This window comes from Falco peregrinus, chromosome 4, assembly GCF_023634155.1.
Source record: "Falco peregrinus isolate bFalPer1 chromosome 4, bFalPer1.pri, whole genome shotgun sequence".
Lineage (NCBI taxonomy): Eukaryota > Metazoa > Chordata > Aves > Falconiformes > Falconidae > Falco > Falco peregrinus.
Window position 1 is genome coordinate 59,804,926 of NC_073724.1, and position 15,432 is coordinate 59,820,357.

General features: G+C 36.2%; 1 protein-coding gene across 3 annotated transcripts in view; it reads right to left on the reverse strand.

Moving 5' to 3' along the window:
- MYO16 (myosin XVI) overlaps positions 1-15,432 on the reverse strand; it is a 412,120-nt gene that overhangs the window by 182,680 nt on the left and 214,008 nt on the right. For all 3 annotated transcript variants that reach the window (XM_055802518.1, XM_055802516.1, XM_055802517.1), the window contains exons 10-12: positions 13,880-14,030; positions 4,864-4,974; positions 2,633-2,698 (exon numbers count right to left, since the gene is read on the reverse strand). In XM_055802518.1, the coding sequence (XP_055658493.1) occupies positions 2,633-2,698; positions 4,864-4,974; positions 13,880-14,030 (328 nt within the window). The remainder of the gene's footprint in view (positions 1-2,632; positions 2,699-4,863; positions 4,975-13,879; positions 14,031-15,432) is intronic.

The window sequence follows — 15,432 nt, forward strand, 5'->3', positions numbered from 1 at the left end:
TTCTCATGGTTTTTTTAGAACATTAACACAGACTCTACAGAAACTCACGGCAGCTAGGGGACAACTGGAACACTGTGGAGCATCTAGAATGATACTGGATGCTATCACTTCAACAACCAAACCCCTTCCTTTGCATCATATCCTGTTTTCTCCAACTATCTCTAGCAGCCTCTCCCTCACAGTGCCATTTTGGATTTATTCCTTTCTCCAAACCAATCAGGTTCTTATCAACCCTTCCTGTCCCATGCCTGTCTTACACATTTAGATATTAAACTATTGAATTTTGGGGCATCTACAACGCTGTCGCTGAATGTGGCTCCATGACACAGCTCTACTTTTTTTCAGGACTTTTGATCTATCGGATTAAATAAGATTAAATCCATACTGATACTCAAAAAAATCATTTCAGCATGTCACAAAGCAGAAGGAAAAATCTTCACACACTTATGCTCATTGCATAATGTTGCAAGTGCTTTGTAACTTTATATATTTTTCTAACACATGAACTTCAAGAATATATTTCCCCTAATCCAACACAAGTAAATTCTGCACAAATGTAACACAGCAGGATGACCGTAGCACACGCACTTCTACAAACAGTTACGATACCTTTGAAGTGGTGTCTGCATGTTCCTAGTAGTATAGCTCTACTATAATACATAATGTCATAGTACAGTGTATTTCCATGTAAAAATGCATTGATATTATAATCTACAAATTGCATTGCATTGCACTGCATATAAAGCAATGTGTATCAGTGTCTATTGATGTATGATTCTTCATGTCATCTCAGAGTGAATAATTGCTTATATAAAGATTTATTTTAGTAGTATTCCATTGGAAGTATGTGTGGGATGTCAGTGTAGGTTAACAAAATAATGATTGCTGAGAAGTTATGAAAAGTGGTTTTAAAAAAGAGAAGAAAAACTAAAGTGTTGCTGCTGTTGTAGAATGTACATGATAATCTTTTCATTGCTTCATCCTGGTTTTAAAAATAGTATCATGCCTGATGCATCTTTGCATTCTCTTTTTTTGACAGCTAACAAAACACACACCTGAAACAAAAATGCTAACTAATGAACCACATTATACAGCATGTCAGTGTCTACTGAGGATAGACCGTCTAACGCTTACAGACTTCAATATAATACCAGCTAAGCTGCTGCAGCATATATGAGCATTTCAAACACAGAGAAAACAAATCTATATTACAGCCATGGGTTGGGTTTTTGATCATCTGGGAAATACCCACCCACAATACCAAACAGATAATAATGACAGAGTAAAAGCAATGATCATCCAAGGTGACCCAAACAATTAAAGGACAAAAAGTGTCTTATGGTAACTTCTAAAATAGATCTGTCACAGAGAGGTCAAGAGAACATGCAGCAGATCTCCAGGAAACATTTTAATATGTAAGCCTGCTACGTAAATTCATTTTCTTTACAGTTCTCTCTTGGTGCACAAAATCACGTATCTAATGTAAAATACACAATGACAGGAAAAAATACCACCATCTAAAACCTGGGGGATGATGGATGATTTCCATTTCTAGAAGCTCAATTTAGACTCCCAACTTAGAATCTGCTGCTTCTGCCATTGAATGTCACAGCATTTCTTTCTCTCAAATTCACTACTGATAGACACAAAGCCACATGACATAGCAAACAGCCACAGACTACAATTTTCTTACAGAATTTTAAATCCTTTATAGTTCTTGTAAGCTAAATAAACATATTTGAACACTCCCTAACATAACATTGAGCCTGACCAGTGAGCAGTAATGTGATGCCAGTGCATCAACGACAAAATATCGGGGGGGGGGGGGGGGATAAATTAACAGTTATAATAACACCATGTCTCAAAAATGGCTGAGTGAGGATGAAGGAAAGATCAAAGATCAAGTAATTTGCATTTCTGTTACTCCCACTGATCTACAAAGTCCACTTCAGTTAGTATCGATGTCTAGGTACTGAAAAAATAAGCCTCTTGTAAATAACTAGGCTGCCTCATAAATGAAATATTAGAAAGGTAAGGGCACTACAATTCAAAAGAGAAACATGTGAAGTGCTTTTTAAGTGGCCTTGTGCATACGACGGTAGACACATGGGCTCAGGTCCCCTTTGCCCATACACTGCCTGTGCCCAACACAAGCCTGAGCACTTTGCACTCATTGCCTGTATGGTGTCTGAACTGAGCACCTTTGTGTGGAGCACAGCCACTTGCAGCCTTTCTGCACCATTCAAGGTTATTATCTCTGTAATTGTGTTTTGGACAGGGGAGGTGTGAACCCAACCAACCACTGCATGAAGTATGCATCTATTTTTGCAAGTTTGGCTGTGGCAGAGACCACCATCATGTTATACAACAGAAACTATATTTAAAGAATCAAAAGTGCTACTGTTCATACAAAACGTTAGCTAGATAGCTATTTTACAAATAAGACACAGCCAAAATTGTAGTATCTTGAATGAAATAATAATAATAAAAAAGCTAAAATGTTTAAACTAAGATGCTCACAACATTAAAAAAGGGCATATATGTTAATTAATTCTAGGGGTTTGGCCTGCCAAATCAACTATATGAATCCACTGAAAAAGATCCACACTGTTACGTTTTAGAGAATGCTTACCATGGTAGAATAAATAGGAAGTTCTTTAAATGGGTTAACAAGCAACAGTATATCACCAATGTAGGTCTGAAAAAAGAAAATATAATTGCCTTATTAAGTAATACATTAAATCTTCTAGGATGCTAATGGTTTTCTTCTAGAATGGACTTTTGCCAAACCCTCTTAAATCTAGCTATCAACATACCAAACACAATTCACAAATTCAGAGCTTTTAACTTCATAACTTTAAAATGAGATCCAAATTTACAATTCAGACAGCATTAATTATTCTTTTTGTAATAAAACTGAGTTCTTCATAAGGGAAAATTATGCAAAGAAGAATTGCACTGCATATATTATTGGTAGACTATTTGAAAGTTAATTTGTAATTTACTGTTTGTTAAACTACAAAAATGTGACACGCCTACCACATAAACAAGTTCCTTAAGCAATTTTTAATGCAATAGATGACATAACTCAGAAATGCTATATTGTTTACCCAGAACTGATACATTAAAATATGTTGCTTGTGCGATAAGACCGAGCAATTGATACATATAAGTATTTATGCATGGTTATATGGATATGAACATACATACATGCATATAGAAAAAAAATCCTGTCTATATTAAAAATAGCAAACCATCCACTGATTGCAAATGTGCCAGGATTTTACTATTTCATATTTAAACACCCAGATGTGAAAGATGTATAAGACTATATAGGTCACCCTTGTTGCTATACTTCTCACCACACATGAGCAGCTGCTGCTGTATTATGCTCTTAGAATGCAAAAATGTCAGACCTCTGTCCCTGAAGAGGTCAGACAGAAAACCATCATGTGAACAGTCCCAGTCATGCTGCCTTTTTCAAAATGAAGTATATTGATTTGAAGAGGTGGAAAATATTGCCTTTCATAATAAATTTACTATTTTTCTTCTGAAATGCAGTAATTTATTTCCTCTCTCTCACCCATCCTGATTTCACTGTTGGGTTTTCCTGCAGAATGGAACTTCATTAAGTTTCATAAAACATGAAACAGGAAGCATTCAGTGCTAAGGAGGATTTTCATTTGAAACTGGAGTCCAAGGACTTTTCCTTGTAAGTCTGAGAAGCAAATCACCCAAAGATGCAAAGGTTTTCAGCATTGATGCTGACACTCTACCAAAGCACAACGGCTGCTGTTGAGAAGAATATTAATGATCACTGCCTATAAATTTCCATTATGCTAAGAAGCATGCCAGAGCAGGGTACAAGATCCTCTTAAGTGAAATCTTCAGTATTTTAAAATAAAAGAAGGCTTCCTTTTTATAAATACTAAATATCTGTGGATACTCCTGAATTCAGTTAGCTAACTATGTTTGGCACCTTTGAAAATCAGATAAAGCAAAAGAAATATTCATCATTAAATAAGATTTGATCCGTGATTCTAGAAACCAGAATTCTTTTTATCATTGAATGCCATAACACTTAGAACTGATTTTCTCATCATTTCAAAGGTATTCACAGCAACATGCCAATTCCCCATGTTCCTTTAGTCTAAACAGTGCAATCAACTTATACATTTAAAAACAAATTGAATGTTTCACATTAACATGCTACTCGGCTGTTCAGTAAGTTAGAAATGTTATGAAGATACAAAAACAATTCAAGTATAGATTTTTCTCCAGAAGTAATCTACGCCTAATCAGATACCTCCTGAGTTTATTATCGCATAACCAGGAAAACCTGCTTTAAAAAAATCTTGCTATAATTATTTCATTTGGTATCTAGGTGATTAACATTACAATATAGAGAATGATTTCTGTAATACAGAAAGAGATAATGATCAATTAATTCTCCCATACTGAATTCTAAGCTTTGATAATTTAAATTTTGTTTAAATTTCCAGTAATCATGTGCTCTCTTAAAATTAACATAATGTTAAAGATGGAAGGATCTTTTGGTGGTTTGAGAAGGAAGTTTACATGTGCCCATAAATTTTTACCAATACATTTCCTCTGTGAAAGAAACACACATAAATTGTATCCAAACCTATCTGAGGTGTTATTCCATTTTTTATTTATTTTTTTATATATAAAAGCTTGAGAAATTGCAGGGCTTACACATGCATATGTCCTGATCCATTTAAATATTAGTCATGAGACTGGGGCAAGTTACTGTCCAATAATTATAATAGTAATCCCATTTTTCCTATTCTCTCATTTGCTCTTTTTTGAAATCTCACTGTTGATAGATGAATAGCAACTCACATATATCTGATTATTATTGAAACGCTTCTGAATCTCATAAAGCAGGCTGCTGTCTGTTAGCTCACTCAAAGAAGCCAGGTCATCATTTGGAGCTGGAGGCATTAGCTTGATCTAGAAAACACAATTTAGAGAAATAAAGTAATTTATTTCTTTCATCTTGTACTGCAATATTCTGACCTGAAGTATAAACCCGGATCACCAGAATTTATGGACAAAAATGTACTAGGAAATCGGAAAGCTGTCACTCCTCCCAGACAATTACACATCAATTATCTTAAGCAAGAGAAGAACATAAAAAATTATTATCAGTGTTAAGGTGTAAAACTGCAGGAGTCTGACGGGCTCTTAAGAACATAGACCCCTATTAGAGTGCAGTTGGCTGTCCCTGAACCCATACAGATTCTCAACTGAAACGCAGTTCTTCTGTGGTCTTCATTAAATGTTTATGGCAAAAGAAATCAAGACTATAAAAGTTTAGTAACCTATTTATTGCCCAGTATTCAACAAAGATCTCATACTACTTTTCATCATACAGGATTTAAAATTCTATTAGATTTTTTCCTGCACATTAGAACAAAGTTAATAAGAAGTGGGAATCATGTTGTCAAGGACATCAGAAGGGGTTCAGAAGCAGCTACTTTAGCCAAAATTGGTGAATGAAATGAGCTTAATATTTTTGACGCTTTGAAGGAATAATATAAGCTCTGCAAGGCAAAGCACATGCTAAGGAAAAAAAACCCCAGCAAATTCAAAACGTAGAATAGGACAGAAGGAAAAAGAATCAGTGATAATGGAAATTGGATTACAGACAAAATAAACATTGATACATTAAGCAGTGTGATTATAAATTATGATCTACACTTAAAATGTAGGTTGATTCCTTTTTTATGTCAGCTTGAAGAAAAACATTTTTGCATGTCAGCAGAATACCTAGAAACAGAAAATTCTCATGTGAACAATGGTGGAATTATTTAAATTGTTTGTTCAGAGTTTACTAAAATATTCTCTCAGTGTCAATTTTGACGATGGACAATGAAGAAGACACTCCATTGTTCTACATTGTTCTATTGTTCTGCTTAAGATGAAGGCTCAGGAGAAAAGCAGACGCTGTCCTTTCTTGGAGAGCAACTCAGCATCTTCAGCCTCTGGCAGTGGCATGTGGCAGGAAATCAGTGACAGAAGCAGAGAACAGACTGGGAGATTTTGGATGAGATATGGTGTGTGCTTCTGGCAAGGAGAAGACCCCAAAGGCTACAGATAGTGGTGTTTAATACTGGGGATCTGATCCTGAACTACTGAACTTCCATTGTTTCCATGGTTTCATGGTCTAGGTGAGAAATCACAACACCCTGGGGTTGTCTTCCTACATTTCCCAGAACTGTATGGTATGATACTGCTAAGTAACTTATCGTAATGAAATAAGACTAACAAGTGCTCTTTATCTCAGTGTTTCACGATTCTTGAAACATATACACAACACACTCATTCACGTGCAATTTTTAGGCAACCATGAGCAAACACTGGGAAGTTTGCAGTCATAAACAATCAGGATGAATTAGATCTGTGTCCTGGTTTCAGCTGGAATAGAGTTAGTTTTGTTCTTATTATCTGGTGCAGTGCTGTGTTTTGGCTCTGATGTGAGAACAATGCCGACAGGACACTGTTGATTTTTAGTTGTTGCTGGGTGATGTTTATACTAAATGAAGGACTTTTCAGTTCCTTGGGCCCCGCCAGCAGGAGGGCTGGAGGGGCACAGGAAACTGGGGGAGGACACAGCCAGGACAGGAGACCCAAGTTAGCCAAAGAGGTATTCCATACCATATGACGTCATGCCAAGTATATAAACTGGGGGAAGAAGAAGGAAGGTGGGGACATTTGGCATTATGGCGTTTGTCTTCCCAAGTAACTGTTACGTGTGACAGAGCCCGGCTTTCCTGGGGATGGCTGAACACCTGCCTGCCGGTGGGAAGTGGTGAATGAATTCCTTGTTTTGCTTTGCTTGTGTGCGCAGCTTTTGCTTTACCTATTAAACTGTTCTTATCTCAACCCTTGAGTTCTACATTCCTTTCTGATTCTCCTTCCCATCCCTCTGAGTGAAGGGCAGTGAGCAAGTAACTTTGTGGTACTCTGTTACTGGACAGGGTTAAACCACGACAATCTGACTTTGTACCTTCTCCAATTCCTAGATCTTTGACCCTATGAATATTTTTCTTCTAAAAAGAAGTACTGAATACCAGTATGAAAATATTCAATGAACAGTCATAAAAGAGATGGCATTTCTTATTCGTCTATTCTACCAAGAAGAAAGAAATGATGCACACCAGACATCACAATCACAGAACCACTAGACCTTATAACATAAACCAAAATCTTCCTTCTTCTGTTGAAATATTTCACCAGCTTTACTCAGACTCATATGCTGGCATGGTACAAATGAAGTTACAAAAACTTCAAACCTTCTCTAGTCTACAAATAGAGAAATACAAATACGAATTCTGGAATATCAACTTCCCACTTCATTTTACACTAAATATTCTTGCAGAATCAAGGTGTCTGTCAAAAAGAGGACTGCTTTCACATCAGCACAAACAAAACGCAAGAGACACCCTTTTTATCTGTACTTATTGCATGTTTGACTTATGCCATGCTACTATGAACATTTTATCTTAGATTCCAAGTTTCTTTATAGCCTTAGCTATCCTAACATTATGCAGCTGCTTACAGTCCAAAGAGTCAAGTACTGTACTTGTTTTCAGTCACTTGCCCAACTCAACCTAATCTTGTCTTTCTCTAAGTCCAGTACTGAATAATGAGATACAAGCTTAATTACTAAAGAAACTGCAAAATAAAGCAAAATTAATTTGAAAGTATTACATAAAATGTAATAAATTAAATTAAGGAGGTAAAGGGTCTAGAAAACAAGCCTTATGAGGAATGGCTGAGGGAACTGGAGTTGTTTAGCCTGGAGAAAAGGAGGCTGAGGGGACACCTTACTGCTCTCTCCAACTACCTGGAAGGAGGTTGTAGCGGGGTGGGTGTAGGTCTCTTCTCCCAGATAACTAGTGACAGGACAAGAGGAAACAGCCTCAAGTTTTGCCAGCGGAGGTTTAGATTGGATATTAGGAAAAATGTCTTCACGGAAAGGGTTATCAAGCATTGGAACAGGCTTCCCAGGGAAGTGGTGGAGTCACCGTCCCCAGAAGTACTTAAAAGACATGTACACATCATGGTTTAGTGGTAGATTTTGCAGAGTTAGTTAACAGATGGACTTGATGATCTTACGGGTCTTTTCCAATCTAAATGATTCTATGATTCTGTGTATGAAGCCATACTTCCCCACTGAGGAAAAATACACGTAAGAAGGGCTTGCAAGGTCCCAGGTTCTACTGAGTCCCAAAGCCTTGCAATACCTTTTATCTGTGGAGGGTATGCTTCTATTCTTTTCTCTACTCCAAGCACTGTAGCTAGTACTGCATTGTTGTCTCTTATAATAGCTCTGGCTTAGAAATTTTCATAATAATATTGGGAACTTCAAAATACTTCCATTTTGGGACTGACACAGTGACTGGAAAAATGTTGGGACCCCTGCTTTAGTCTTTCATAATTTCCTTACTATTCGCCTAAGGACAAATCCATTCAGTAGAAAATGATGCTCAAAACAAGTATATGAGGAAACAGGCAAAGTCCTCACAGAAAGTTGCCTCATTTTTTTATCAGCTCTACAGGCAACAATGTTGACATCTAAAATGGTATATGTAAACCCCATATGCATATAACAGCATGAAAACTAGCAAGAGATTTTTCAGTGTTTTTCCACTCACCCACTAAAACAGGAAAGGCGGGCACTAACATGCATTCAATCTGCAACACACGTTGAACTGGACTGATAAAGTAGCAACCCATAAAAAATGTAAGGAAAGCATACCTTACAACAGTAGCTCTAGATGTACTAGCTGCACAGATGTAAAGGGGCAAGAAGGCAGTAGTGTCCAATCAAACTTTAATGATGCATTCTATTTCCTTATTTCCCCATAAAAAATGTGGGAAAACACCTCTCATTCCATTAAGCCCCAAAAGCAATAAATGTATAACTGTAAAAGAGTATCTTAAGAAGATTATTTACTAGACTTAGCTAATTTAGTGATTAAGTTTTAAATGTACATGTAAAATCTACTTGCTCCAACATGTAAACTGTGAAATAGGCCAGCTGAAAATTTTAGAACGTATCTTCCCACAGTCTTCATCTCACTAATTCATTTATTTCAGAAGAGATGTACTCTAAAATGGTGGAGTCTATCAAAATACTACTGTGACTATTCTCCTTTTTTCTGTCTATTTAAAACACATTCCTCTTAAAATATTTCTATTTTCAGAACAAGACAAACATACACAAGTTGCCTGCCATATCTGTGTCTTTCTGTCTACCTATTCTACATGTTTATTCCTCATCCCACTGAAGTGAATGTGGATTTTTCTGTCACACAGAAGATAACATATCTTGCTCTTTTTATTTTTAATCATGGAAGTTGGATGCAAGGCTAGTTAGAAAACAAGAATTCCACTTGGCAAAAAAAAGTAAATTAAATTTTGACATTTGGTTTTGATGATGCACATTGGAATAGAACAAAGCGAACAAAAGAATTCCAAGAACTTTTTAAAATGCCTTGTAGAGGGAAAGCAGATGAAAGTCAGAAGCCTGTGGACTCCCTTCCTTATTAGTGTGCTTACTTGGCTTGCAGGAACAAAGCAGGTGTGGGTCTTTGCTAAACTCCCTTATGTGCTGTCAAAACTCCTAACACCTGTGCCAGAGAGTGAGCTTCTCTTAATCTATCTCTATAAAGATTAAACTTATTCTAGGATAGAGGCAAATGTCTTAATTTGTAAATAAAAGAAGGGTTTGGATTCAAGCACTACCCTGGGATTCTCCATATTTTCTGAACTGTTAGCACATTTCCTTGTATGTTCTTGGTTCATGTCAGCTAGCACTCAGGCAGATAATGCCCAGATATCATTCAGGTCAAACATCAATGGTCATTCCTCATAGGATGTTAAGGCATAGCCCCATCTTTTGAGGGAGAAAAGAGTTTTGTCCTACGGATGCACACTGACATGTCCCATATAGCCCTAGGCCATAGAACAGGCCCTGGCTTGTTTTTATTTCATAATGTAAGTATAATAAAAAATGCTGACTCTATAGGTAGATGGTTAGAAAGGTGAAGTACTCAGTTAAATTCCAAGTAAGGGAATAAAAATCTTTTTCCATCAACTTCTTTTTTTCCACAAAGTTTAGGATGTGGTAATTCAACATTTTCTAACAGACTCTTTCCATCAAAATTTGCAGGTCAATGAGGAAATAAATCACATAGAAATAGGAAACCAAATGCCTTAAACTCACAAGTGATTTTAGTTGGTACTAAACTATTTACATTATTAATAAGTTATTTGTGGACACCTTCAAATTCTGTTCTCACCTACTTTTATGAGCACATAGATTAGTTTTCTCTATTTTTTCACCTTGATGCATGTATCTGGCTATTATACTCATTGCATGATGCATATTTTACAAGACATAAATGAAAAATAACTGTAAAACCAGCATAAGTTCCAATATAACTATGCCTCTGGAAGTTACTAGTTTTTGAGATTTTTGTAATGCTAATAATGAAGGTTCTTATTTATTCATGTAAATTATGTACACTTAACAGCATTCACATCTGTTTAAATAAAAACATCTAATGTTTTTTAATTTTTTACATACTCGGTCACTGAAATAAGTATGCAATCTAGCTCTTTGTGTAATACTACAATATACACAGTCGTCCCTTGTGTATGTAGTGATACTAGAACAATCAAAAGGGCATCAGGGGATAGTCTATCACACAGTTCATATGGCCAACAATATGTAAACAAGAATTATAAGACAAAGAGAAAAGATTTTTTTTTAAAAAACACCCAATTAAGAATCAGAAAAAAATTAATCTATATTTGTTTGTAGCATGAAGCACGTAACTCAATTCCAGGCCAGTAATTTCAGTCTGCTATCGAAAAAATATCCTTCCCAGCTGAGAGGAAGAGAAATTGCCAGCTATAATAAAATTCTGGAAATTATTCATACTGCTTGCTTTGTTTGGCAGCACAGACTCTGTCATTACAGATGATCAAAGAACATCTTTTACCTAGGAAAAAGCAAAAACTAATACAAGACAAGAGAGACCCAAAATGCTTTATCGATGTAGTCATTTGATTCCTATCTCCTATGCTTCATGTAATAAAAATCTTACTTCATGAGAAATAATATTTTTGCAAGGCTCTTTTTCATCATTTCTGCAATTAAAAAATCTGGAGGCTACATATAAATTTGAGCTGTTAGTTTTCTGAAAGCCAAAAAAGTTACGAGCTTTCTCTATTAAAAATGCATGTTTCAGATGTAATAAATGATTTTCTTTCTCTCTGATCACCCAGTAAGGGCCTAATCTGCATGCCATATTGCCTAAGAACGCATGATATTTCTGACACAAAGCACACCAAATATCATGCTGATCTATTTCAATAATATATGTACATAAACCCCAAGTATTCTATTGAAAAATTACACAGAACATGATTACTCTGAGTGTAGTTTGGAATGCAACCGGTAAGAATAAAAGATAGTGAAACTCATTAGACTTTGTTTCAATTCCTGCCCAAGAGGCAGGGATAGTGGGAAGGGGTTAAAAGGCTTCCTTTGGTATCAGCACTAAATAAAAAAATTAATTTCCAAGTTGTGGAATAATAAAAGAAGTTAATAAAATGTGTTACTTGGAAATATCATCTCTGAAAACAAAGATCTACATATTATGTACACAAATATGGATATGATATACATGTACCTACAGTTCATAATGCATGGCAAGTAGTACAGTATACAATCATTGTATTTCCAGCACCACAATTATGTCACTTCAAAAAGAAAACACTCATCTATTCATTCAACAAAATATGGGAATTCTTTTGTTTACTAACATTAAACTATTTCCTGAAGTGATTAAACTGTTTTATTCTCTTTTGCCCATAAGAGCTAAAGCTTATTAAGCCCTTGCCAGCTGAAAAATTCTGTTAATCTATGATTTTTTTTTAATATAATCAGTCATTCAAAAACACACTGAAACAGCACAGTTTCTAATCTATCCCCTGTTAGTGCTGATTTCCTGGATAGGACTGTTCCTGCTTATTCCTTTCCAAGGGAGCATCACTTACTAAGCAAGTGCAGATACTGGGCAAGGTTTGTAGTTTTTACTGCTTCTAAAAGACCACAAAATACACATACCTTCTAGCTCATTTAGACCAGAATTTCACAGAGTGTTTTCTGCAGAAATTTCTCAGCTAATGGAGCTAAAAGAGATTCACCTTTAATTCTTCTGTATTGTCTCTGAATTTTAACTAGTGTGGGAAGTTCCACTGAAACAGCAGGAGTAAAGATTTGAAAATCTGCCCTGGGACCCTGAAGTGACTCTAGATCATGGTGGAGGACAAAACTAACAGCACGAAGACCTCTAGTTGCTCTTTCTCACCTGGAATATTAGCTGTTCTTCCAACCAGTTTCTGTATCTGTTTTACTGCATAAACTATAAAGCAGAAGTTTAGCCTGGAGATAATGACAACCCAGAATAATTTTAGCTCGGTCCGCACCAAAACAGAATCAGGCAGAAGGAAGTACATATGTTCTTGTCCACATTCCCCTTGAACATCTAGAAGCAAGTGATAGCCTCAGCAAGATCCTAAGCTAAACACCTCCTTCTCTTTTCTTACAATTATAGGAGGGTTCCTTGTAATAGTGTTGCAAGCATTTACTTTTGTGACCAGTAGTGCTCCTCTTTTGGATTGACTGTGTTTTCATCCCATCACTGCACAGTCAGCAAGGCCAGAAATTCTATGACATGAAAACAAGATGTAAGCCAAGTGCAAAACATTTTTTGGTATCTTCTGACTGAGTAGGGAACTGAGTGCTCTATGGGATTCCAAAGTTGGGGACTTTCAGAGACAGACTCATATGATTGACATATGAGCTCACTGATTGATCTCATATGATCAACTCCTCTGAAACACATTTTTTAAAAGCAAGCAGTGGAGTGTGCATGCTTCTGCCAAGGCATTTATGCAGTTTTATCAAACTGAATGTGGTTTAAATATATTCAGTATCTTGCTCTTTGTTACGCTTCAAATTCACAGTAAATTATTTTAAACGGAAATTCTCCCTTCTACCCACCCCAGCCCTATCCCCCCAGTTCTGAAGTATTTTTTTTTTAAGTGGTTAAATGCTTCTGGAACATGTTTCCCAAATGCATGTAAAAGAAAATAAAACCACTTGTACAGAAGAAATAAAAAAAAGCCCACCCCACCCCAAACAATATTTGAATCTTAAACATTCAAAGTTAGGACATGCTGTATTTACAAGCAATAGATAATTGCCTCCTTTTGCAGTTACCCTATACACTGAATGCGACTATAATCCAGTGGAGAAAACTGTAAATGGTATCCAAATAACCAGTGCCTATATTCTAATGAATTAGCATAAGAAAGGGAGTTAACACTGCAGCTGTAAACCTGGCAATTCCTATCTTTAAATTACAGTCACTTCTTTTGCAACTTAATATTCCTTAGACATTCTCTTTGTTTTTGCAGTCTCCCAGAGTGTATTTCTTTCCTTTGTAAAAGGAAGCTGGAGAGGAGGACACTTTGGGGAGTGCTAACAGTTGTCTCTCCGCCGTGCGAACCATGGATCGTGAGGAGCTCTGAGCCCCTCGACTACCACCGCCCTGACCTGCCACCGTGGCTGGCTGGAAGCAGCTGTTCCATTAGCAGGGAGGGAAGGCTTTGCAGGGATGGCAGGGACTGACTGAGGAGACAAGGCTCCACAGTGCAAAAGATACCACTGTGTGGTGAGGGGGGGGAAATTAGGGTGGTCTTTGGCTTCATTAAGTTTACAATTTCCAGACCTAGGCACTAACAAACATTTCAAGAAACTGCATGCTGTTACCTGTTCAAGTTTGGCTGTAGTATTCACAGTGACATTTTCAGATACACTGTCTTGAGATTGCTGCTTACATAAGCCTTTAGCTGCATCTTTAAACATGGCGTCTTTCTCCAGCAAACTGTCTTGCTTGGCAATCGGTAAAGCCAGGGGATTGCTACAAAGAGAATCAAAAAAACAATTAGGCTTCTCCTGAAGATGTCAGACAAACAAAAGATTGCCAAATGTGGGTGGCACAAATGCAGAACTGAGACAAAATTCAGTGCTGAGACAAGTTCCTGGTCCAAGTACAAAAAAGAAAATGGTGAGAAATAAACTGTTCACACAGGTTAGTATGTTCTCAAAGACACAGAGCAAAACACTTTGATTTAAAATTCACCTTTATGCATATCTTTTGTGAAGCATGACTGCATAAGCCAAAAAGAATATGCATGAATCTGCTTTTAACAGCACTAGGCTAGCAAATCAATAGCCAATTTTGAAATGGAATTTAAAATACCCAATTAACCTACACAATACTGTTTTGAAAAACAATGTTTTAAAATAATTCAATACAGATATTGCCATTGCGGTTAATAAAGTTAAATTCCACTACTTTTTAATTTACTTTTAATCAGGCAATATCCAAGATATATTTTATGACCAAAAGCTGCTCTGAATTTGGGATATGCTAAAGAAATGCCCAAGCAAACAGCAGACTCCTGAAATAACTGCAACTTTACACATCAATCCTCATTCACATAAATTAAACTTGTTTACACACATGGAGATGTTTTCCCTACTGTCACTCCAGACCATATCACACTCCTCAAAAACAAAAAAGCCAAAATTGTGGATAATTTTGGCAGTGTTGTATATCCAGAGGAATTAGTGAGGAATCAGACCCAGGAGTTGAAAAGACAAACATCTTAATCATCTGGACTCTGACAATACAAATGAGACAAGCTCCTTGCCAGAATGTGGGCGCAATTTCTTCAAAAGGAAATGTGGACTGAATGTGGAAATGCAGGAATAGTGCATTCCACTATGGGATAAAGCTCAGATGTCAAACTTATCAAATAAAAATCTAATTTTTATTCTAAGTTACTTGAATTTGATCACGGATTATAACAAACACAGGATTTTACAAGGTTAACTCAAATGAAATGCAGAAGGACCAATAGCTAACACTAATTTCAATACAGAATAAGATATGCTTTTGGAAACAGAACTGAAACACAGACATAGTTTTAGAAAGGTACAGTTCTAGGCAGAGGCAAAGCACCTTCTAAGCAGAATTCATTGAAAAACAAGTCAAAGTAGTTTCTTATTGAACAAAAGATACATGAACAAAACCTTTCTTTTGATGAAGTTCTCAGACTGCAAACACTGATAGAATTAGTTTCAACATTTTGTAAAGAAATATACATAATTTCCTTTCTAATGATTTTTTGCTTCAAATATTTTATTGTAAAATTTCGAGAGGAACACGAGTGAAAATAAAAAATTCTATATTGACCTAAGATAATTTTCTCATAAATTTATTTACCAAATGTCATGTGGACAAAAGATCCAAGAGC